Source organism: Aquarana catesbeiana, linkage group LG04 (assembly GCF_042186555.1).
Source record: "Aquarana catesbeiana isolate 2022-GZ linkage group LG04, ASM4218655v1, whole genome shotgun sequence".
NCBI classification, from domain to species: Eukaryota; Metazoa; Chordata; class Amphibia; order Anura; family Ranidae; genus Aquarana; species Aquarana catesbeiana.
The window spans coordinates 658,087,072-658,112,984 of NC_133327.1; the positions used below are offsets into that span (position 1 = coordinate 658,087,072).

A 25,913-nucleotide genomic window follows, 5' to 3' on the forward strand; every position below is an offset into this window, starting at 1 on the left:
GTCATTTTCTAGCAAAAAAAAAAAATGATTCTTGAAAACAACAGGTGTCAAAAAGAGGCTCGGTCATTAATTGGTTAATAAATACGTATTTTTTCTATAAAATACCAGCAATTAGCATACTGTTCTAGTATATATGATATAAGAGTGTTGTTGGGTCTCGTCTCTACATAATAGAACATGTTACAATGTAGTAATTATTTCTATAACACGTGTTAACCCATCTCTAGTGATTACATCACTCCTCTATGACATCACATTTTTAATATATAGTGTATACGTACAATATATATTATACTGTACTACATAATGTATATACACTATATACAATTATATATATATATATATATATATATATATATATATCACACACACACACACACACTATACAATACAATATATATAATACTGTATACTATACTACATAATATACTGTATGTATATATACACTCACCGGACACTTTATTAGGTACACCTTGCTAGTACCGGGTTGGACCCCCTTTTGCCTTCAGAACATCCTTCATTCTTCATGGCATAGATTCAACAAGGTGGTGGAAACATTCCTCAGTTCCGCAGTTGCTGAAGAGCCATGATGCAAATCTCCCGTTCCACGACATCCCAGAAGTGCTCTATTGGATGAGATGTGGTGAGTGTGGAGACCATTGGAGTTCAGTGACCTCATTGTCCAGTGGTGAGATGATTGGAGCTTTGTGACACGGTGCATTATCCTGCTGGAAGGAGCCATCAGAAGATGGGGACACTCCGGGCTTTTTTTTCAGCGGGAACGTGGGGGAACGCAGTTCCGGCACCTCCAGAACTGAATGGAAAGGGGTGCTGGAGGGTCTATTGAAGCTAGCTGCTGGGGAATTTATTGTTGCTGGAGGGGATCTGTTTTTATGGAGAAAGCTAGCTGCTGGGGGGGTCTTCTGTTGCCCATGGGGGATCTATTGTTGCTGGTGGGTGGGTCTTATGCTGCAAGGGGGTCAGTCGTTGCTGGGAGTGATCCACTGTTGAGGGAGGGGTCTTTGTTGCTGGCTGCTGAAGGGTCTATTGATGTTGGCTGTTGGGAATCCATTGTTGCTGGGGTGTCTATTGTTGCTAGATATACAATATTTCACTGTCTTTCTTGTTATCATTAACAAATTCCATACCAAATACTTAGCACCATAAAATTATATTTGGTTCTGTATTCTCTAAAAGGGGTGGTACTAGGAGGTGAGTAAGGGGTAAACTCAAGGAATGGTGCTCAGAGGTGGGTAGGGGGCGGAGTCAAAGGGTGGAGTTCCTGCACCTATTCTCTAAAAAAAAGAGCTGGGTACACTGTAGTCATAAAGGGATGGACATGATCAGCAACATTACTCAAGTAGGACCAGGGGCGGATCCAGAGTCTAGTCTCGGGAGGGGCACTGCCAGAAAATATATTTTTTTGGGGTACATCTATCGGGGAAATGGCTGGTGTTGGCGCTTCAATCATCACGGCACCATGGTTGTTATGGTGTCAGGATGATTGAAGCGCATTATTACTATAATTACATTGTTATAAAAAATTAAATAGTTTAACTCACCATAATGCAGAATCAGTGGGAGCCCCGAGTGTGTCACTTGCCACGTCACCTGTCACCAGATGCAGATTGACACTTGCCACGTCGCCTGCCACATGTTGCGGATTGTCTCTTGCCACGTCGCCTGTCACCAGATGAAGATTGTCACTTGCCACCTGCTAAGGTGGTCTCGTGTGTCCCAGAGACAGGCAGCAGAGAGATGTTGTAATCCCCATTAGTATAGAATCCCCCCCTCAGTGCAGAGCCCCCATTAGTATAGATCCCCCTCAGTGCAGAACCCCCATTAATATAGAATCCCCCTCAATGCAGAGCCCCCCATTTGTATAGAATCCCCCTCTGTGCAGAGCCCCCCATTGGTATAGAATCCCCCTCAGTGCAGAGCCCCCCATTGGTACAGAATCCCCCTCAGTGCAGAGCCCCCCATTGGTACTGAATCCCCCTCAGTGCAGAGCCCCCCATTAATACAGACCTCAGAACAGCGCGGACCAGAAGATACACACAGCCGTGTGTGTCCCTCGGGCTCCTCCTCCTCCTGTGTGAATGTAAACAGAGAGGAGGGGGAGGCGGCTTCAGTCCGCTGCGCTGAGGCACACACACAGCGCAAGACCTGAGAAGCAGATCAGGTCAGCGGGCGGTGTTAGCGGTGCGTGCCGCTACCTACGGGTGTCACCCCTCTGGCGGGTGTCACCTGGGTGCGGACCGCACACCCCCGCACCCACCTAACAACGCCATTGCCGCTGTCTGTCTCTACGGAGCCGCCCGGCGGCTCTTTCACCTATGGAGCCGCCGAGCCGCCCGGCGGCTCTCTCAATTACGGAGCCGCCCGTCGGCTCACTCACGCGCATTTCTCGGAGGGGGCAATTGCCCCGTTGCCCCCCCCCTGGATCCGCCCCTGAGTAGGACGTGGTGTTTAAACGATGCTCAAATGGTACTAAGGAGCCCAAAGTGTGCCAAGAAAATATCCCCCCCACACCATTATACCACCAGCCTGAACCATTAATACAAGGCAGGATGGATCCATGATTTCATGTTGTTTACACCAAATTCTGACCGACCATCTGAATGTCGAAGCTGAAATCAAGACTTATCAGACCAGGCAATGTTTTTCCAATCTTCTAATGTCCAATTTTGGTGATCCTGTGCAAATTGTAGCCTCAGTTTCCTGTTCTTAGCTGACAGGAGAGGCATCCAGTGTGGTTTTCTGCTGCTGTAGCCCATCTGCTTCAAGGTTTGATGTGTTGTGTGTTCAGAGATGATATTCTCCATACTTTGGATGTAATGAGTGGTTATTTGAGATACTGTTGCCTTTCTATCATCTTGAACCAGTCTGCCCATTCTCCTCTGACATCAACAAGGCATTTTCCTCCACACAACTGCCGCTCACTGGATATTTTCTCTTTTTCCGACCATTTTCTGTAAACCCGAGAGATGGTTGTGTGTGAAAATCCCAGCCAGTCAGCAGTGTTTTTGAAATACTCAGACCAGCCCGTCTGGCACCGACAACCATGCCACGTCCAAAGTCACTTAAATCCCCTTTCTTCCCCATTCTGATGCTCCGTTTAAACTTCAGCAAGTCGTCTTCACCACGTCTAAATGTCAAAATGCATTGAGTTGCTGCCATGTGATTGGCTGATTAGCAATTTGTGTTAACAAGCAATGGAACAGGTGTACCTAATAAAGTGGCTGGTGAGTGTATATACTGTATATACCCTATAGTGTGTATATATAAAATATTTCATAAATAATAGGACAGTATACTGATTGTTAGCATTACATGAAAATATATAGAATATATAGATATAATCTCTCTCTCTAGATATATATTACTATGCTAAATTATATATATTTATTTAATGTAATGCTATCTATCTATTACTATACAAAATTATATATAAATATATATATTTATATATATATATATATATATATATATATATATATATATATATATATATACTGTACTATATATAAATGTAATGCTAACAATCAGTATGGTGTATTATTATGAATGAGATGAGTGTTGTTGGGTATAGAAGGAGATAATAGAAGGAGATAATAGAAGGAGATAATAGAATAGCCGATGTCGGTGATCTGATCACACACCCCCATAGACCTGTCATTGATCTGTCAGTGCCCTCACCTGCCTGGCACCGAGCACACAAGGTGCTGGCCAAAGAAGTAACAATCGTCCAATCAGCACCGGGCTCCGTCCGTCGGCGGCCAATCAGCGTGCGCCCCCCGGAAATGGAGGCGGAGGAAGCAGCTGCAGGCTGAGAGTTGTTGAGCGATCCGCAGACAGAGTGCAGAGCAGAGCCGCAGCTGGAGAAGTCCGGGGCCCCTTCTGTGTGCGGTCCGGGGCCCCTTCTGTGTGCGGTCCAGGGACCCCTTCTGTGTGCGGTCCGGGGGCCCCTCCGTCCCTGTGACAGGTCATGGCTTCCAGGCTGTCCCAGTCCCACCTGAAGCTGGAGGCAGAGATAGAGCGCTGCAGGGCAGAGTGTCAGTGGGAGAAGATCCTGAGCCTGAGCAAGCAGCTGGCCCCCAGGGGCCCCGACAGTACCGGTAGGTGACCCCCCCCCCCTCCCCCCCTCCCAATCCCTGCCCCGGTACCTGCACTGATCACACCCCATCAGTGGCAGGCAGCTGAGGGCTGGGCTCAAGGTGAGCTGCACACCCAGACAGGTGACTTGGCACTGATAACACAGCACTGTGTACTGGAGGGCAGGAAGTGTCAGGGTGAGGGGCCCCGGGCCCCTGAGATCACAGCACTTCCTGAACATGATTGGTGGCGGTTATCTGGGTGCACTGAGGCGTCACATGGATTTCCTGCAGTTCTGTCTTCTGACACCCAAATCTGTCATCATCTTATGTCATCATTATGTCTACATGTTATGGGGGAACCCCGGGGGGGTGTGACACACAGAGGAACCGGAGACCAGGACCCCCTACATACAACTGTCAGGATACAATGAGCTTTACATCAGAGCCCCCCCATCACATCAGAGTCCCCTATAACATCAGAGCCCCCCCATCACATCAGAGTCCCCTATAACATCAGAGCCCCCCCATCACATCAGAGTCCCCCATAACATCAGAGCCCCCCCATCACATCAGAGTCCCCCATAACATCAGAGCCCCCCCATCACATCAGAGTCCCCCCCCATCACATCAGAGTCCCCCCCATCACATCAGAGCCCCCCCCATCACATCAGAGTCCCCCCCATCACATCAGAGTCCCCCCCATCACATCAGAGTCCCCCCCCATCACATCAGAGTCCCCCCATCACATCAGAGTCCCCCCATCACATCAGAGTCCCCCCATCACATCAGAGTCCCCCATAACATCAGAGCCCCCCCATCACATCAGAGTCCCCCATAACATCAGAGCCCCCCCATCACATCAGAGTCCCCCCCCATCACATCAGAGTCCCCCCCATCACATCAGAGCCCCCCCATCACATCAGAGTCCCCCCCCCATCACATCAGAGTCCCCCCCCATCACATCAGAGTCCCCCCATCACATCAGAGTCCCCCCATCACATCAGAGTCCCCCCATCACATCAGAGCCCTCCCATCACATCAGAGCCCTCCCATCACATCAGAGCCCCCCCCATCACATCAGAGTCCCCCCCATCACATCAGAGTCCCCCCCCCATCACATCAGAGCCCCCCCATCACATCAGAGTCCCCCCCCATCACATCAGAGGTCCCCCCCATCACATCAGAGTCCCCCCATCACATCAGAGCCCCCCCATAACATCAGAGCCCTCCCATCACATCAGAGTCCCCCCCCATCACATCAGAGCCCTCCATCACATCAGAGCCCCCCATCACATCAGAGCCCTCCATCACATCAGAGTCCTCCCATCACATCAGAGCCCTCCCATCACATCAGAGCCCTCCCATCACATCAGAGCCCTCCCATCACATCAGAGCCCTCCATCACATCAGAGCCCTCCCATCACATCAGAGTCCTCCCATCACATCAGAGCCCTCCATCACATCAGAGTCCTCCCATCACATCAGAGTCCTCCCATCACATCAGAGCCCTCCCATCACATCAGAGTCCCCCCCCATCACATCAGAGCCCCCCCATCACATCAGAGTCCCCCCCCCATCACATCAGAGTCCTCCATCACATCAGAGTCCCCCCCATCACATCAGAGCCCCCCCATCACATCAGAGCCCCCCCATAACATCAGAGCCCTCCCATCACATCAGAGTCCTCCCATCACATCAGAGCCCTCCCATCACATCAGAGTCCCCCCCCATCACATCAGAGCCCCCCCATCACATCAGAGCTCCCCCCATCACATCAGAGTCCCCCATCACATCAGAGCCCTCCATCACATCAGAGTCCTCCCATCACATCAGAGTCCTCCCATCACATCAGAGCCCTCCCATCACATCAGAGTCCCCCCCCATCACATCAGAGCCCCCCCATCACATCAGAGCCCCCCCATCACATCAGAGTCCCCCTCCATCACATCAGAGTCCTCCATCACATCAGAGTCCCCCCCATCACATCAGAGCCCCCCCATCACATCAGAGTCCCCCCCCATCACATCAGAGTCCCCCCATCACATCAGAGCTCCCCCCATCACATCAGAGTCCCCCATCACATCAGAGCCCCCCCATCACATCAGAGCTCTCCCATCACATCAGAGCCCCCCATCACATCAGAGCCCCCCCATAACATCAGAGCCCCCCCATAACATCAGAGCTCCCCCATCACATCAGAGTCCCCCATCACATCAGAGTCCCCCCATAACATCAGAGCCCTCCCATCACATCAGAGCCCCCCCATCACATCAGAGTCCCCCATCACATCAGAGCCCTCCATAACATCAGAGCCCCCCATCACATCAGAGCCCCCCATCACATCAGAGTCCCCCATCACATCAGAGCCCCCCCATAACATCAGAGCTCCCCCATCACATCAGAGCCCTCCCATCACATCAGAGCCCCCCCATAACATCAGAGCCCCCCCATAACATCAGAGCCCTCCCATCACATCAGAGCCCCCCCATAACATCAGAGCCCTCCCATCACATCAGAGCTCCCCCCCATAACATCAGAGCCCCCCATCACATCAGAGTCCCCCATCACATCAGAGCCCCCCCATAACATCAGAGCCCTCCCATCACATCAGAGCCCCCCCATCACATCAGAGCCCTCCCATCACATCAGAGCCCCCCCATAACATCAGAGCCCCCCATCACATCAGAGCCCCCCCATCACATCAGAGTCCCCCCATCACATCAGAGCCCTCCCATCACATCAGAGTCCCCCATCACATCAGAGTCCCCCATCACATCAGAGTCCCCCCATCACATCAGAGCCCTCCCATCACATCAGAGCCCCCCCATAACATCAGAGCCCCCCATCACATCAGAGCCCTCCCATCACATCAGAGCCCCCCCATCACATCAGAGTCCCCCATCACATCAGAGCCCCCCCATAACATCAGAGCCCTCCCATCACATCAGAGCCCCCCCATAACATCAGAGCCCCCCATCACATCAGAGCCCCCCCATAACATCAGAGCCCCCCATCACATCAGAGTCCCCCATCACATCAGAGCCCCCCATCACAGCCCCCATCACATCAGAGCCCTCCATAACATCAGAGCCCCCCATCACATCAGAGCCCCCCATCACATCAGAGTCCCCCATCACATCAGAGCCCCCCATAACATCAGAGCCCCCATCACATCAGAGTCCCCCATCACATCAGAGCCCTCCATAACATCAGAGCCCCCCATCACATCAGAGTCCCCCATCACATCAGAGCCCCCCATAACATCAGAGCCCCCCATCACATCAGAGCCCCCCCATAACATCAGAGCCCTCCCATCACATCAGAGCCCCCCCATAACATCAGAGCTCCCCCATCACATCAGAGCCCTCCCATCACATCAGAGCCCCCCCATAACATCAGAGCCCTCCCATCACATCAGAGCCCCCCCATAACATCAGAGCCCCCCATCACATCAGAGTCCCCCATCACATCAGAGCCCTCCCATAACATCAGAGCCCCCCCCATAACATCAGAGCCCTCCCATCACATCAGAGCCCCCCCATAACATCAGAGCCCCCCATCACATCAGAGCCCTCCCATCACATCAGAGCCCCCCCATAACATCAGAGCCCCCCATCACATCAGAGCCCCCCCATCACATCAGAGTCCCCCCATCACATCAGAGCCCTCCCATCACATCAGAGCCCCCCCATCACATCAGAGTCCCCCATCACATCAGAGTCCCCCATCACATCAGAGTCCCCCCATCACATCAGAGCCCTCCCATCACATCAGAGCCCCCCCCATCACATCAGAGCCCCCATCACATCAGAGCCCCCCCATCACATCAGAGCCCCCCCATCACATCAGAGCCCCCCATCACATCAGAGCCCTCCCATCACATCAGAGCCCCCCATCACATCAGAGCCCCCCCCATCACATCAGAGCCCTCCCATCACATCAGAGCCCCCCATCACATCAGAGCCCCCCCCATCACATCAGAGCCCCCCCCATCACATCAAAGTCCTCCCATCACATCAGAGCCCCCCCATAACATCAGAGCCCCCCATCACATCAGAGCCCTCCCATCACATCAGAGCCCCCCCATAACATCAAAGCCCCCCATCACATCAGAGCCCCCCCATCACATCAGAGTCCCCCCATCACATCAGAGCCCTCCCATCACATCAGAGCCCCCCCATCACATCAGAGTCCCCCATCACATCAGAGTCCCCCATCACATCAGAGTCCCCCCATCACATCAGAGCCCTCCCATCACATCAGAGCCCCCCCATAACATCAGAGCCCCCCATCACATCAGAGCCCCCCCATCACATCAGAGTCCCCCCATCACATCAGAGCCCTCCCATCACATCAGAGCCCCCCCATAACATCAGAGCCCCCCATCACATCAGAGCCCTCCCATCACATCAGAGCCCCCCCATAACATCAGAGCCCCCCATCACATCAGAGCCCCCCCATCACATCAGAGTCCCCCCATCACATCAGAGCCCTCCCATCACATCAGAGCCCCCCATCACATCAGAGTCCCCCATCACATCAGAGTCCCCCATCACATCAGAGTCCCCCCATCACATCAGAGCCCTCCTATCACATCAGAGCCCCCCCATAACATCAGAGCCCCCCATCACATCAGAGCCCCCCCATCACATCAGAGCCCCCCCATCACATCAGAGCCCTCCCATCACATCAGAGCCCCCCCATAACATCAGAGCCCCCCATCACATCAGAGCCCTCCCATCACATCAGAGCCCCCCCATAACATCAGAGCCCCCCCATCACATCAGAGCCCCCCATCACATCAGAGCCCCCCCCATCACATCAGAGCCCCCCATCACATCAGAGTCCCCCTTTACATCAGAGCCCCCCCATAACATCAGAGCTCCCCCCATCACATCAGAGCCCCCCATCACATCAGAGTCCCCCCATCACATCAGAGTCCCCCTTTACATCAGAGCCCCCCATAACATCAGAGCCCCCCCCATCACATCAGAGTCCCCCTTTACATCAGAGTCCCCCATAACATCAGAGCTCCCCCCATCACATCAGAGCCCCCCTTTACATCAGAGTCCCCCCATAACATCAGAGCCCCCCCATCACATCAGAGTCCCCCTTTACATCAGAGCCCCCCCATAACATCAGAGCTCCCCCCATCACATCAGAGCCCCCCATCACATCAGAGCCCCCCATCACATCAGAGCCCCCCATCACATCAGAGTCCCCCCATCACATCAGAGTCCCCCTTTACATCAGAGCCCCCCCCCATCACATCAGAGCCCCCCATCACATCAGAGTCCCCCTTTACATCAGAGCCCCCCATAACATCAGAGCCCCCCCATCACATCAGAGTCCCCCTTTACATCAGAGCCCCCCCATAACATCAGAGCTCCCCCCATCACATCAGAGCCCCCCATCACATCAGAGCCCCCCATCACATCAGAGTCCCCCTTTACATCAGAGCCCCCCATAACATCAGAGCCCCCCCATCACATCAGAGTCCCCCTTTACATCAGAGCCCCCCATAACATCAGAGCTCCCCCCATCACATCAGAGCCCCCCATCACATCAGAGTCCCCCATCACATCAGAGTCCCCCTTTACATCAGAGCCCCCCCCATCACATCAGAGCCCCCCATCACATCAGAGCCCCCCATCACATCAGAGTCCCCCTTTACATCAGAGCCCCCCATCACATCAGAGTCCCCCTTTACATCAGAGCCCCCCCATAACATCAGAGCTCCCCCCATCACATCAGAGCCCCCCATCACATCAGAGCCCCCCATCACATCAGAGTCCCCCTTTACATCAGAGTCCCCCCATCACATTAGAGCCCCCCCATCACATCAGAGCCCCCCATCACATCAGAGTCCCCCTTTACATCAGAGCCCCCCATAACATCAGAGCCCCCCCATCACATCAGAGTCCCCCTTTACATCAGAGCCCCCCATAACATCAGAGCTCCCCCCATCACATCAGAGCCCCCCATCACATCAGAGTCCCCCCATCACATCAGAGTCCCCCTTTACATCAGAGCCCCCCATAACATCAGAGCCCCCCCCATCACATCAGAGCCCCCCATCACATCAGAGTCCCCCCATCACATCAGAGTCCCCCCATCACATCAGAGCCCCCCCATCACATCAGAGCCCCCCCTTCACATCAGAGCCCCCCCATCACATCAGAGCCCCCCATCACATCAGAGTCCCCCCCATCACATCAGAGTCCCCCCATCACAGCCCCCATCACATCAGAGCCCCCCATCACATCAGAGCCCTCCCATCACATCAGAGCTCCCCCCATCACATCAGAGCTCCCCCCCATCACATCAGAGCTCCCCCCATCACATCAGAGCTCCCCCCAATCACATCAGAGCTCCCCCCCATCACATCAGAGTCCCCCCATAACATCAGAGCTCCCCCATCACATCAGAGCCCCCTCATAACATCAGAGCCCCCCCATAACATCAGAGCCCTCCCATCACATCAGAGCCCCCCCATCACATCAGAGCCCCCCATCACATCAGAGCCCCCATCACATCTGAGTCCCCCCATCACATCAGAGCCCTCCCATCACATCAGAGCCCCCCCATAACATCAGAGCCCCCCATCACATCAGAGCCCCCCCATCACATCAGAGTCCCCCCATCACATCAGAGCCCTCCCATCACATCAGAGCCCCCCCATCACATCAGAGTCCCCCATCACATCAGAGTCCCCCATCACATCAGAGTCCCCCCATCACATCAGAGCCCTCCCATCACATCAGAGCCCCCCCATAACATCAGAGCCCCCCATCACATCAGAGCCCTCCCATCACATCAGAGCCCCCCCATCACATCAGAGTCCCCCATCACATCAGAGCCCCCCCATAACATCAGAGCCCTCCCATCACATCAGAGCCCCCCCATAACATCAGAGCCCCCCATCACATCAGAGCCCTCCCATCACATCAGAGCCCCCCCATAACATCAGAGCCCCCCATCACATCAGAGTCCCCCATCACATCAGAGCCCCCCATCACAGCCCCCATCACATCAGAGCCCTCCATAACATCAGAGCCCCCCATCACATCAGAGCCCCCCATCACATCAGAGTCCCCCATCACATCAGAGCCCCCCATAACATCAGAGCCCCCCATCACATCAGAGTCCCCCATCACATCAGAGCCCTCCATAACATCAGAGCCCTCCCATCACATCAGAGCCCTCCCATCACATCAGAGCCCCCCCATCACATCAGAGTCCCCCATCACATCAGAGTCCCCCATCACATCAGAGTCCCCCCATCACATCAGAGCCCTCCCATCACATCAGAGCCCCCCCATAACATCAGAGCCCCCCATCACATCAGAGCCCTCCCATCACATCAGAGCCCCCCCATCACATCAGAGTCCCCCATCACATCAGAGCCCCCCCATAACATCAGAGCCCTCCCATCACATCAGAGCCCCCCCATAACATCAGAGCCCCCATCACATCAGAGCCCTCCCATCACATCAGAGCCCCCCATAACATCAGAGCCCCCCATCACATCAGAGTCCCCCATCACATCAGAGCCCTCCATCACAGCCCCCATCACATCAGAGCCCTCCATAACATCAGAGCCCCCCATCACATCAGAGCCCCCCATCACATCAGAGTCCCCCATCACATCAGAGCCCCCCATAACATCAGAGCCCCCCATCACATCAGAGTCCCCCATCACATCAGAGCCCTCCATAACATCAGAGCCCCCCATCACATCAGAGTCCCCCATCACATCAGAGCCCCCCATAACATCAGAGCCCCCCATCACATCAGAGCCCCCCCATAACATCAGAGCCCTCCCATCACATCAGAGCCCCCCCATAACATCAGAGCTCCCCCATCACATCAGAGCCCTCCCATCACATCAGAGCCCCCCCATAACATCAGAGCCCTCCCATCACATCAGAGCCCCCCCATAACATCAGAGCCCCCCATCACATCAGAGTCCCCCATCACATCAGAGCCCCCCCATAACATCAGAGCCCCCCCATAACATCAGAGCCCTCCCATCACATCAGAGCCCCCCCATAACATCAGAGCCCCCCATCACATCAGAGCCCTCCCATCACATCAGAGCCCCCCCATAACATCAGAGCCCCCCATCACATCAGAGCCCCCCCATCACATCAGAGTCCCCCCATCACATCAGAGCCCCCCCATCACATCAGAGTCCCCCATCACATCAGAGTCCCCCATCACATCAGAGTCCCCCCATCACATCAGAGCCCCCCATCACATCAGAGTCCCCCTTTACATCAGAGCCCCCCATAACATCAGAGCCCCCCCATCACATCAGAGCCCCCCCATCACATCAGAGCCCCCCATCACATCAGAGCCCCCCCATCACATCAGAGCCCCCCCCATCACATCAGAGCCCTCCCATCACATCAGAGCCCCCCCATCACATCAGAGCCCCCCCATCACATCAGAGCCCCCCCCATCACATCAGAGTCCCCCCATCACATCAGAGCCCTCCCATCACATCAGAGCCCTCCCATCACATCAGAGCCCCCCCATAACATCAGAGCCCCCCATCACATCAGAGCCCTCCCATCACATCAGAGCCCCCCCATAACATCAGAGCCCCCCATCACATCAGAGCCCCCCCATCACATCAGAGTCCCCCCATCACATCAGAGCCCTCCCATCACATCAGAGCCCCCCCATCACATCAGAGTCCCCCATCACATCAGAGTCCCCCATCACATCAGAGTCCCCCCATCACATCAGAGCCCTCCCATCACATCAGAGCCCCCCCATAACATCAGAGCCCCCCATCACATCAGAGCCCCCCCATCACATCAGAGTCCCCCCATCACATCAGAGCCCTCCCATCACATCAGAGCCCCCCCATCACATCAGAGTCCCCCATCACATCAGAGTCCCCCATCACATCAGAGTCCCCCCATCACATCAGAGCCCTCCCATCACATCAGAGCCCCCCCATAACATCAGAGCCCCCCATCACATCAGAGCCCCCCCCATCACATCAGAGTCCCCCCATCACATCAGAGCCCTCCCATCACATCAGAGCCCCCCATAACATCAGAGTCCCCCCCATCACATCAGAGCCCCCCATCACATCAGAGTCCCCCTTTACATCAGAGCCCCCCCCATAACATCAGAGCTCCCCCCATCACATCAGAGCCCCCCATCACATCAGAGTCCCCCCATCACATCAGAGTTCCCCTTTACATCAGAGCCCCCCCCATCACATCAGAGTCCCCCTTTACATCAGAGTCCCCCATAACATCAGAGCTCCCCCCATCACATCAGAGCCCCCCTTTACATCAGAGTCCCCCCATCACATCAGAGCCCCCCCATCACATCAGAGCCCCCCATCACATCAGAGTCCCCCTTTACATCAGAGCCCCCCATAACATCAGAGCTCCCCCATCACATCAGAGCCCCCCATCACATCAGAGCCCCCCATAACATCAGAGCCCCCCCATCACATCAGAGTCCCCCTTTACATCAGAGCCCCCCCATAACATCAGAGCTCCCCCCATCACATCAGAGCCCCCCATCACATCAAAGCCCCCATCACATCAGAGCCCCCCATCACATCAGAGCCCCCCATCACATCAGAGTCCCCCCATCACATCAGAGTCCCCCTTTACATCAGAGCCCCCCCATCACATCAGAGCCCCCCATCACATCAGAGTCCCCCTTTACATCAGAGCCCCCCATAACATCAGAGCCCCCCATCACATCAGAGTCCCCCTTTACATCAGAGCCCCCCCATAACATCAGAGCTCCCCCCATCACATCAGAGCCCCCCATCACATCAGAGTCCCCCTTTACATCAGAGCCCCCCATAACATCAGAGCCCCCCCATCACATCAGAGTCCCCCTTTACATCAGAGCCCCCCATAACATCAGAGCTCCCCCCATCACATCAGAGCCCCCCATCACATCAGAGTCCCCCATCACATCAGAGTCCCCCTTTACATCAGAGCCCCCCCATCACATCAGAGCCCCCCATCACATCAGAGTCCCCCTTTACATCAGAGCCCCCCATCACATCAGAGTCCCCCTTTACATCAGAGCCCCCCCATAACATCAGAGCTCCCCCCATCACATCAGAGCCCCCCATCACATCAGAGCCCCCCATCACATCAGAGTCCCCCTTTACATCAGAGTCCCCCCATCACATCAGAGCCCCCCCATCACATCAGAGCCCCCCATCACATCAGAGTCCCCCTTTACATCAGAGCCCCCCCATAACATCAGAGCCCCCCCATCACATCAGAGTCCCCCTTTACATCAGAGCCCCCCTTTACATCAGAGCTCCCCCCATCACATCAGAGCCCCCCATCACATCAGAGTCCCCCCATCACATCAGAGTCCCCCTTTACATCAGAGCCCCCCATAACATCAGAGCCCCCCCATCACATCAGAGCCCACCATCACATCAGAGTCCCCCCCATCACATCAGAGTCCCCCCATCACATCAGAGCCCCCCATCACATCAGAGCCCCCCCATCACATCAGAGCCCCCCCCATCACATCAGAGCCCCCCATCACATCAGAGTCCCCCCCATCACATCAGAGTCCCCCCATCACAGCCCCCATCACATCAGAGCCCCCCCATCACATCAGAGCCCTCCCATCACATCAGAGCTCCCCCCATCACATCAGAGCTCCCCCCATCACATCAGAGCTCCCCCCCATCACATCAGAGCTCCCCCCAATCACATCAGAGCCCTCCCATCACATCAGAGCTCCCCCCAATCACATCAGAGCTCCCCCCCATCACATCAGAGTCCCCCCATAACATCAGAGCTCCCCCCATCACATCAGAGTCCCCCCATCACATCAGAGCTCCCCCCAATCACATCAGAGTCCCCCCATCACATCAGAGCTCCCCCCAATCACATCAGAGCTCCCCCCCATCACATCAGAGCTCCCCCCAATCACATCAGAGCTCCCCCCCATCACATCAGAGCTCCCCCCAATCACATCAGAGCTCCCCCCAATCACATCAGAGCTCCCCCCAATCACATCAGAGCTCCCCCCCATCACATCAGAGCCCCCCATCACATCAGAGTCCCCCTTTACATCAGAGCCCCCCATAACATCAGAGCCCCCCCATCACATCAGAGTCCCCCTTTACATCAGAGCCCCCCATAACATCAGAGCCCCCCCATCACATCAGAGTCCCCCTTTACATCAGAGTCCCCCCATCACATCAGAGCCCCCCCCCATCACATCAGAGCCCCCCATCACATCAGAGTCCCCCTTTACATCAGAGCCCCCCCATAACATCAGAGCCCCCCCATCACATCAGAGTCCCCCTTTACATCAGAGCCCCCCATAACATCAGAGCTCCCCCCATCACATCAGAGCCCCCCATCACATCAGAGTCCCCCTTTACATCAGAGCCCCCCATAACATCAGAGCCCCCCCATCACATCAGAGCCCCCCATCACATCAGAGTCCCCCCATCACATCAGAGTCCCCCCATCACATCAGAGCCCCCCATCACATCAGAGCCCCCCCATCACATCAGAGCCCCCCCATCACATCAGAGCCCCCCATCACATCAGAGTCCCCCCCATCACATCAGAGTCCCCCCATCACAGCCTCCATCACATCAGAGCCCCCCCATCACATCAGAGCCCTCCCATCACATCAGAGCTCCCCCCATCACATCAGAGTCCCCCCATCACATCAGAGCTCCCCCCATCACATCAGAGCTCCCCCCAATCACATCAGAGCCCTCCCATCACATCAGAGCGCCCCCCAATCACATCAGAGCCCCCCCCATCACATCAGAGCTCCCCCCAATCACATCAGAGCTCCCCCCCATCACATCAGAGCTCCCCCCAATCACATCAGAGCTCCCCCCAATCACATCAGAGCTCCCCCCCATCACATCAGAGTCCCCCCATAACATCAGAGCTCCCCCCATCACATCAGAGTCCCCCCATCACATCAGAGCTCCCCCCATCACATCAGAGCTCCCCCCAATCACATCAGAGTCCCCCCCATCACATCAGAGTCCCCGCAGAGGAGGTGCTGTGGGACAGAGATGATAGACGCTCTTTAAAAATCATGATTTCAATTGACTTGATTTAAATCAGACCCCCCCCCTGCTGGCAGCATCCACTTCCTGGGATACACTGAGAAGAACTGATGTCAGGTTCCTCTCTATGTGGTGATGAGGTTTTCGTCTTTTCTGGTTTCAGTCTGATGTAAAGAAGCCGTTACCGGCTAGTGAAGCGATTGATCAGACTGATCGGTGCATTGGAGACCAGACATGAGGTTTGGGGTCTGATAGATCCCACATCCCTCCATTGAGAGGACCTGTCATGGCACATGCTGTCACAAGGGATGCTGTTCATTCTTTATGATAGCAATAAAGTTAATAAAAAAAAAATTAGTGTACAATGTAAAAAAAATAAAAAAAGAAGAATGGAGGGAAAAAAGGAGGAACTGAATTTATTCTCTCCTGAGAAGATGACATGATGGGGGGGGGGATATGATCAACATGTATAAATATATAAGAGGTCCATATAGTGAACTTGGTGTTGAGTTATTCTCTTTATGGTCAAGAGGACAAGGGGGTACTCTTTATGTCTAGAAGAAAAGAGATTTCATCTCCAAATATGGAAAGGTTTCTTCACAGTAAGAGCTGTGAAAACGTGGAATAGACTCCCTCCAGAGGTGGTTCTGGCCAGCTCAGTAGATTGCTTTAAAAGAAGGCCTGGATTCTTTCCTACAAGCACATAAAATAACTGGGTAGTGACATTTATAGGTAAAGTTCATCCAGGGAGAACCCGATTTCCTTCCTATGGGTATTGGATTGTGTATATGGAGATTTTCTATTTGTTGGGTGTTTTTTTTCAATCAGATGTAAGGTTGGGTTCACACTATTTCCACATGCGGCTCCCAGCAGAGGTCCGGTGCGTCTCCATTTACCATTTCAGGTCCAATATCAGCCCAAATTTTTGGGCTGAATTGGGACCTGAAATGGACCAAAAGACGCCCCGGACTCTGTATAAATCTGCACCGGAGCCGCAGTGGAGATGTGTGATCCTTCTCCATAGAGAGCCGATCATCTCCTACCATGTGATTTGGATGCGGTGAACCCCACATTCAGTTTCTATAGGTGTGAACCCAGCCTCAATAAAATAAATAATGAAATTAAAACAAAAAATAATGCGCAAATGCAAACGCGCACATAGGTCCCACGTGGTTATGTAAACAGTCATTGCACCACGTGTGAGATATCGCCACAAACGTCAGAGCGAGAGCAATACATCCAGACCAGACCTCCAATCTAACTCTATACTGGTAACCTGGAAAGGCTTTCACTGTGTTGCTCGTGGAGATTTTTGCACTGTCTGTGTGAATCTGTGTCGGGACGGTAATTACTTGATCAGAAGAGTTAGCCGGCCATACACTCACCGGAGACTTTAATTGCTTGGTAACAAACATTGCTAATCAGCCAATCACATGGCAGCACCTCAATGCATTTAGACATGGTGAAGACGACTTGCTGAAGTTCAAACTGAGCATCAGAATGGGGAAGAAATGGGAATTTTACTGACTTTGAACCTGGCATGGTTGTTGGTGCCACATAAAATATCCATTGAGTGTGGAGGAAACCGCCTTGTTGATGTCAGAGGAGAATGGGCAGACTGATTCCAGATGATAGAAAGGTGACATTAACTCAAGTAACCAGTCGTTACATCCAAAGTATGCAGAATACCATCTCTGAACACACAACACATGGAACCTTGAAGCAGATGGGCTACAGCAGCAGAAGACCACACTGGATGCCACTCCTGTCAGCTAAGAACAGGAAACTGAGACTACAATTCACAACATGAAGGCCAAGTTGTCTGTCAAAAGTAACATCTACAGGGGTTGACCAGAGCAGGCTGAAAATAGGAATGTATCCATGGGCATACTCATCCTATCTGGAACTAAACGGATACTCTTGGGACCCATATAGCAGAAATCTGGCTGAACTTACCCAAACAGAGAGTAACTACATGCCTACTACCCCTGGATCCGGTGAGTAGGGACCCTGGAGGGGGGCACAGAAGTCACCTGGAGTCACCTTAAGTACTCAAGTCACCTGTTGATGTTTTTTCTGCTATATATACGGGCACAACCCTATTATCCTGTATACAGGAACTGCTATATATATTTTTTCACCCAGAATATAGACTTATATGCCTCTTTTGATGGCGCCCTGATTTTTATGTTTTTTGGAGTTTTACTAAACTTTTTTGATTATGGTTTATTTGCTTTTTTGAATATTTGATACCATTTGTGTTTTTTGCATTCACATATTTCACTTTGTATCATTATATATCTGCTGCATGCAGTTAGCAATATTATTGCACATTTTTTTTAGGTATAAGTTTTTTTTAAGTATGACTTTTTTAAGTATGACTCACACTTGTATGGTTCACAGTTACCACACCCACCTTTAGTTGATATTTACTTTAACCACACACATTTATTATGTACCATTAAGCCACTGTATGGGCAGTCCTTTATGGGTGGTCTTTGGGCATAGTTGCTCATATTTAGGTATTTTTGAGGGCCTAGCCCTCTATACATTCATACCTGCACAGACTCCCTAATAGAACCCCATTAGAGGTCTTGTTGTGGTTCTTTTAGTTAGGGTAGCAGGTGCTGAGTCCCGCCACTTATCCCCTTCTTTTAGGCTTAGCCCTATATCCCAATATCAGTTTCTTAGTTATTAGGTAGCGCCAATCCACCCCATTTGTTGATTATTCACCTATTTCCTAGAGCCCTCTTAGGGGAGCCCTGTTATTGGAGGCAGCAACCGTTTTCTATTATCCTAAGCGCGGTCTTTCTTTATCTTTATACCTACAATTCGCACAGGATCACCAAAAGTGGACAATAGAAGATTGGAAAAACGTTGCCTGGTCTGATGAGTTTCAATTTCAGCTGCAACATTCAGATGGTGGGGTCAGAACTTGGTGTAAACAACATGAAATCATGGATCTATACTGCCTTGTATTAATGGTTCAGGCTGGTGGTGGTGTAATGGTGTGGAGGATATTTTCTTGGCACACTTTGGGCCCCTTAGTACCAATTGAGCATGGTTTACAAACCACGTCCTACCTGAGTCCTACCTGAGTATTGTTGCTGACCAAGTCCATCCCTTTATGACTACAGTCTCCCCATCTTCTGATGGCTCCTTCCAGCAGGATAATGCACCATGTCACAGAGCTCCAATCATCTCACCACTGGACAATGAGGTCCCTGTACTCCAATGGCCTCCACACTCACCAGATCTCATCCAATAGAGCATCTTTCGGATGTGGTGGAACAGGAGATAGGTATCACGGATGTGCAGCCGACAAATCTGCAGAAACTGTGTGATGCCATCCTGTCACTATGGAGCAAAATCTCTGAGGAATGTTTCCAACACCTTGATGAATCTATGCCACGAAGAATGAAGGCAGTTCTGAAGGCAAAAGGGGGTCCAACCCGGTACTAGCAAGGTGTACCTAATGAAGTGTCCGGTGAGTGTAGACCAGGGGTCTCCAAACTATGGCCCTCCAGTTGTTCAGGGACTACAATTCCCATCATGTCTAGTCATGTCTGTGAATGTCAGAGTTTTACAATGCCTCATGGGACATGTAGTTCTGTAACAGCTGGAGGGCCGTAGTTTGAAGATCCCTGGTGTAGATGGATTGAATCTTGGCCGGTTAGGGTCCGGCTGACAATTGATCCATCTATGGGCAGGCTGATTGTACCCAAGTCGATCCATCAGTTGATTTGGGTACAACCAGCATGTTGGATTTTTACATGTGATTATCGCCAGCGGCTACAGCCTCTACTGATAAACACTGCGTTCTCCTGGCAAAGGCGGCTCCCCCATCAGGAGAAGATGATGGCTCTGCAGGAGGGATTCCTCCATCATCACTCACTGTGTTGATGGAATTGAGCGATTTTCTTTCCTGCAGCCACGAGGAAATCGCATAATCTAGGTCATTCCTTACTGGCCAGCAGTATCCATGTAAGCAATAAAAATAAGATAAGCTTTGCTGACATAAATATCCCTGAGTAGCAAAGCCCGGTACACACCGAACGAAAATCTTTGGTCCACATGTACCGCTGTTTTTCAACAGGAGGCGATCCGACGTCCGGCTTCCTTCACACGGTCTTGCTGGAAAAGCAGCATTTGATCAGCTCTTGTAGCCAATGGCTGCGAGTGCAAATCAGTGTGTTCTGCTGGAACGGGGAGCCCTCCTATCAGAATACAACGTCTGAGCGGGAGAGATCCATCGCTTGTGTGGATGGGAGGATCTGTCAGTTTTGAGCTGGTTGAACAAAATAAAAAACGACCTGTTTACACCCAGCTCAGCTTAACGCTCCTGATCCAGCAATTAGCTTTGCTACTTAACTACTTAAGGACCGAGCCTCTTCCTGTTTACAAGTTAAAAACATGTTTTTTTGCTAGAAAATGACTTAGAACCCCCCAAACATTATACATTTTTTTTCTAACACCCTAGAGAATAAAATGGCGGGCGTTGCAATATTTTCTGTCACACCGTATTTGCGCAGCGGTCTTACAAGCGCACTTTTTTGGAGAAAATACACTTTTTTGAATTAAAATATAAGACAACTGTAAAGTTAGTCCAGTTTTTTTTATATCGTGAAAGATAACGTTAAGCCGAGTAAATTGATACCCAACATGTCATGCTTCAAAATTGCGCCCGCTCGTGGAATGGCGGCAAACTTTTATCCTTAAAAATCTCCATAGGCGACGTTTAAAAAATTCTACAGGTTGCATGTTTTGAGTTACAGAGGAGGTCTAGGGTCAGAATTATTGCTCTCGCTCTACCGATCGCGGCGATACCTCACATGTGTGGTTTGAACACCGTTTTCATATGCGGGCGCTACTCACATATGTGTTCATTCTGCACGTGAGCTCGGCGGGACGGGGCGTGTTTAAAATTTTTTTTTTTTTCTTATTTATTTTCCCTTTTATTTTTTATTTTTACACTGTTCTTTTAAAAAAAAAAAATTGTGTCACTTTTATTCCTATTACAAGGAATGTAACCATCCTAGGAAAAAAAGCATGACAGGTCCTCTTAAATATGAGATCTGGGGTCAAAAAGACCTCAGATCTCATATTTACACTAAGGCCCCTTTCACACTGGAGCGCCGGCGGTAAAACGGCGCTATTTTTAGCGGCGTTTTAGCGGTGGTATTCAGCTGCTAGCGGGGTCGGTTTTACCCCCCTGCTAGCGGCCGAGAAAGGGTTAAAACCATTGCAAAGCGCTGCTACAGCGGCTCTATGCTGGCGGTATAGCCGCGCTGCCCCATTCATTTCAATGGGCAGGAGCGGTGGAGGAGGGGTATACACACCGCTCCTTCACCGCTCCAAAGATGCTGCTAGTAGGACTTTTTTTACTGTCCTGCCAGCGCACCGCTCCAGTGTGAAAGCCCTCGGGGAGTGTGAGGAGCGGCTCTTTCAGGGCGCTTTGCAGGCGCTATTTTTAGCCCTGTAGCACCTGCAAAGCGCCCCAGTGTGAAAGGGGTCTTAAATGCAATCGGAAAAAAAAAATTAAAAAAATGGCCCTTTAAGAGCTATGGGCAGGAGTGACGTTTTGACGTCTCTTCCGCACTGCAATAATATGGAGAAGGGTGGGGGCCATCTTCCCCCTCACTCATCTACATACCCAGGAAGGAGAAGGATTCGATCGCCACCACCACTCCCGTTGGCTCCGGTAAGCGGCGGAGGGCACCGTAGAGTGGCAGGAGGGGGGGGCCCCCTCTCCCGCCACCGATAAAAGTGATCTCGCGTGGAATTTTGTGCGTCGGAATTGTGTACACGCGATCGGAATTTCCGACAAGTTTTGTTGACGGAAAATTTGAGAACCAGCTCAAACATTTGTTGGCGTAAATTCCGACAACAAATGTTCTATGGAGCCTACACATGTTCGGACTTTCTGACAACAAGCTCACATCCAACATTTGCTGTTGGAAAATCCGACCGTGTGTACGGGGCATAAGAGTTTCAATTTGTATGCAATCAGGCAGGCCCTTGCACTACATGGTTTTGGTAAATCTAAAGGAAATCAGACAACAAAAGTTGTATAGTGTGTATGAGGTCTAATGCCCCGTACACACGGTCGGATTTTCCGCCGGAAAATGTGTGATAGGACCTTGTTGTCGGAAATTCCGACCGTGTGTGGGCTCCATCACACATTTTCCATCGGATTTTCCGACACACAAAGTTTGAGAACAGGCTATAAAATTTTCCGACAACAAAATCCGTTGTCGGAATTTCCGATCGTGTGTACACAAATCCGACGCACAAAGTGCCACGCCTGCTCAGAATAAATAAAGAGATGAAAGCTATTGGCCACTGCCCCGTTTATAGTCCCAACGTACGTGTTTTACGTCACCGCGTTCAGAACGATCGGATTTTCCCACAACTTTGTGTGACCGTGTGTATGCAAGACAAGTTTGAGCCAACATCCGCCGGAAAAAATCCATGGATTTTGTTGTCGGAATGTCCGATCAATGTCCGACCGTGTGTACGGGGCATTAGGCTCCTTTCACACTTGAAAAATAAAAAAGAACCCCGCGCTATGGCTGAATTAAACAATGTAACCAATATAGAGGTGCTCCCCTCAAAGTGCAAAATGCTAACTTTGTGGAATGTGGGTTGTATAAGGGGGCGCTTATAAGAAAACAAAACAATAATTCAATGTCGTGACAATTATAGTGCAAAGTGACACTTGACAAAGGAGCGCGCATGCCCAGTGTGAGCCTCGCGCATGCTCTGAAACGCGTTGTGGATCACCCATACTCCGGTGACGTCACAGGCCAGCGAGCGGCTTCTCAGCCGTTTAGATCTACGGCGAGTTGAGCTGGCCGGTTCCCTAGCGGGTGACCGCGGCTGTCTCGTTCCGACCCCTGGATTGCCGATCTGCGTTATGGTTAACATGCTCTGACCCAGGAGCTTCCCCTCCCCGTGGCTTGTCATCCCTTACTTCTATGTAAGTGTGGATTGCTTGTTATGTGCTTTCATGAAATACCTGCACTCAGAGGCGCTTTTCTCTTGTGGTTTTCTCCTGCTTCTACAACAGAACTGACTTCGTCTATATGAAAAGCCTTGCCCTCAGCGCTGGTTACACTTCAGAGACACTATCTCCTCCCAGCCATATAGACTAATTTGTCACGGACATTTTCTAATTTCATCACCATTATCATTATTCCCAGCATTTTGCCTTTACAGCTGTATCTATTTGTATATTACTACCGATACTATCCCCAGTATTTTGTTATTTCATGTCCTGTGCGCTGACATATGTATATATATATATATTTAAACCAGCAGGTTGTAAAGTATCTAAATTATATAACCATTTGGTTTCACTTTGAGATACTGCTTTTTTAGCGCCGCACGATGATGTGCGTCCAAACTTTGAAGGGGGATACCGTTGTTATGGCAGCTAGCTGCCATAACCCCGGTATCCCCGTTTTCGTGCGGCGGCCGCTTTCTGATAAAAGTGGTCCCTGAGATCACTTTTATCGGTGGCGGGAGAGGGCCCCCCCCCCCGCCGCGATCCGGTGCCCTCCGCCGCTTACCGGAGCCGTCGGTAGCGGCGGAGGCGATCGCTTCCGTCTCCGTCCTGTGCCTGGAGACGAGTGAGGCTAAGATGGCGCCCACTCATCTCCATGACACTGCTGGGCGGAAGCGACGTCAAAAAGTCACTTCCGCCCACGCCTCTTAAAGGCATATTTTTTTAAATGTCATTTTTTTAAATCACTTTTTTTTTTAATTTTTTTTTTTTTTTTTTTAATCACATTTTAGTGTAAATATGACATCTGAGGTCTTTTTGACCCCAGATCTCATATTTAAGAGGTCCTATCATAGTTACATAGTTACATAGTAGGTGAGGTTGAAAAAAGACACAAGTCCATCAAGTCCAACCTATGTGTGTGATTATGTGTCAGTATTACATTACATATCCCTGTATATTGCGGTCATTCAGGTGATTATCTAATAGTTTCTTGAAGCTATCAATGCTCCCCGCTGAGACCACCGCCTGTGGAAGGGAATTCCACATCCTTGCCGCTCTTACAGTAAAGAACCCTCTACGTAGTTTAAGGTTAAACCTCTTTTCTTCTAATTGTAATGAGTGGCCACGAGTCTTATTAAACTCTCTTCTGCGAAAAAGTTTTATCCCTATTGTGGGGTCACCAGTACAGTATTTGTAAATTGAAATCATATCCCCTCTCAAGCGTCTCTTCTCCAGAGAGAATAAGTTCAGTGCTTGTAACCTTTCCTCATAACTAAGATCCTCCAGACCCTTTATTAGCTTTGTTGCCCTTCTTTGTACTCGCTCCATTTCCAGTACATCCTTCCTGAGGACTGGTGCCCAGAACTGGACAGCATACTCCAGGTGCGGCCGGACCAGAGTCTTGTAGAGCGGGAGAAAAGTCATGCTTTTTTCTATTACAAGGGATGTTTACATTCCTTGTAATAGGAATAAAAGTGACACAATTTTTTTTTAAAAAAACAGTGTAAAAAAAATAAAATAATGTAAAATAAATAATAAAAATACAATTTTTTTTTTTAAAAACCCCCCGTCCCGACGAGCTCGCGCACAGAAGCGAACGCATACGCGAGTAGCGCCCGCATATGAAAACGGTGGTCAAATCAAACATGTGAGGTATCGCCACGACCGGTAGAGCGAGAGCAATAATTCTAGCCCTAGACCTCCTCTGTAAAGCAAAACATGCAACCTGTAGAATTTTTTTAAACGTCGCCTATGGAGGTTTTTGAGGGTAAAAGTTTGACGCCATTACACGAGCGGGCGCAATTCTGAAGCGTGACATGTTGAATATCAATTTACTTGGCGTAACATTATATTTCACAATATAAAAAAAAATTGGGCTAACTTTACCGTTGTCTTATTTTTTTATTCAAAAAAGTGTATTTTTTCCAAAAAAAAGTGCGCTTATAAGACTGCTGCGCAAATACGGCGCAACAAAAAAGTATTGCAACGACCGCCATTTTATTCTCTAGGGTGTTAGAAAAAAAACCCATATATAATGTTTGGGGGTTCTAAGTAATTTTCTAGCAAAAAAAAAACTGTTTTAAACATGTAAACACCTAAAATCCAAAACGAGGCTGGTCCTTAAGTGGTTAATGTGTACCTCTCCAATGTTTTTTTTTGTCAATTCCAAAAAAAGTTGCTAAAGTGGGGTCACTATTGTGAAATAGTCCTGAAGTGATTGGAGAGGCTATGTTTTTAAAAAACCATTTTTAATATTGGTCAAATGTTCTTTAATTCTAATACGTAATTTGCGTGTGGTTCTGCCTACGTACTGTTTTGGGCAAGGACATTGTATTAGATAGGTTACATTTTCGGAATCGCAGGTAATAAGTGGTTGAAATTTTAAATGTATTACTAGTTACTACAGATTGAAAACGATCAATTTTCCTTTTGGTCCGCTTGGTAGTTTTACACGCTTTGCACCTGGTGCAATAATGAAAACCTTCCCTATCATTCCCTATCTCTGGGATGTTAGGTGAAATTCTATTACGTAAACCTGGGGCTCTCTTATAAATGAATTGTGGTGTTGCGGGTAATACCTGTTTTAAATCTTTATCTTTCAAAAGAACTGGCCAGAATTGTTTGAATATCTTTCCCACTTCTCTGTATTGGCGGTTAAAACCAGTCAAAAAAGGCAAGATCTGCTCTGAAAGGTGTCTTGTGCTTTTTTGATAAAAGGTTTTCTCTGTTCATATTAAAGCGGAGGTTCACACAAAAA

The 25,913-nt window shown here is 50.8% G+C and overlaps 1 protein-coding gene across 1 annotated transcript in view; it reads left to right on the forward strand.

Moving 5' to 3' along the window:
• Positions 1-3,796: 3,796 nt before the first annotated feature.
• The window catches only part of TTC7A (tetratricopeptide repeat domain 7A), a 577,716-nt gene continuing 555,599 nt past the window's right edge, over positions 3,797-25,913 (forward strand). Inside the window, exon 1 of the mRNA XM_073628505.1 lies at positions 3,797-4,118. Within this exon, the coding sequence (XP_073484606.1) occupies positions 3,989-4,118 (130 nt within the window). The 5' untranslated portion in view covers positions 3,797-3,988. The remainder of the gene's footprint in view (positions 4,119-25,913) is intronic.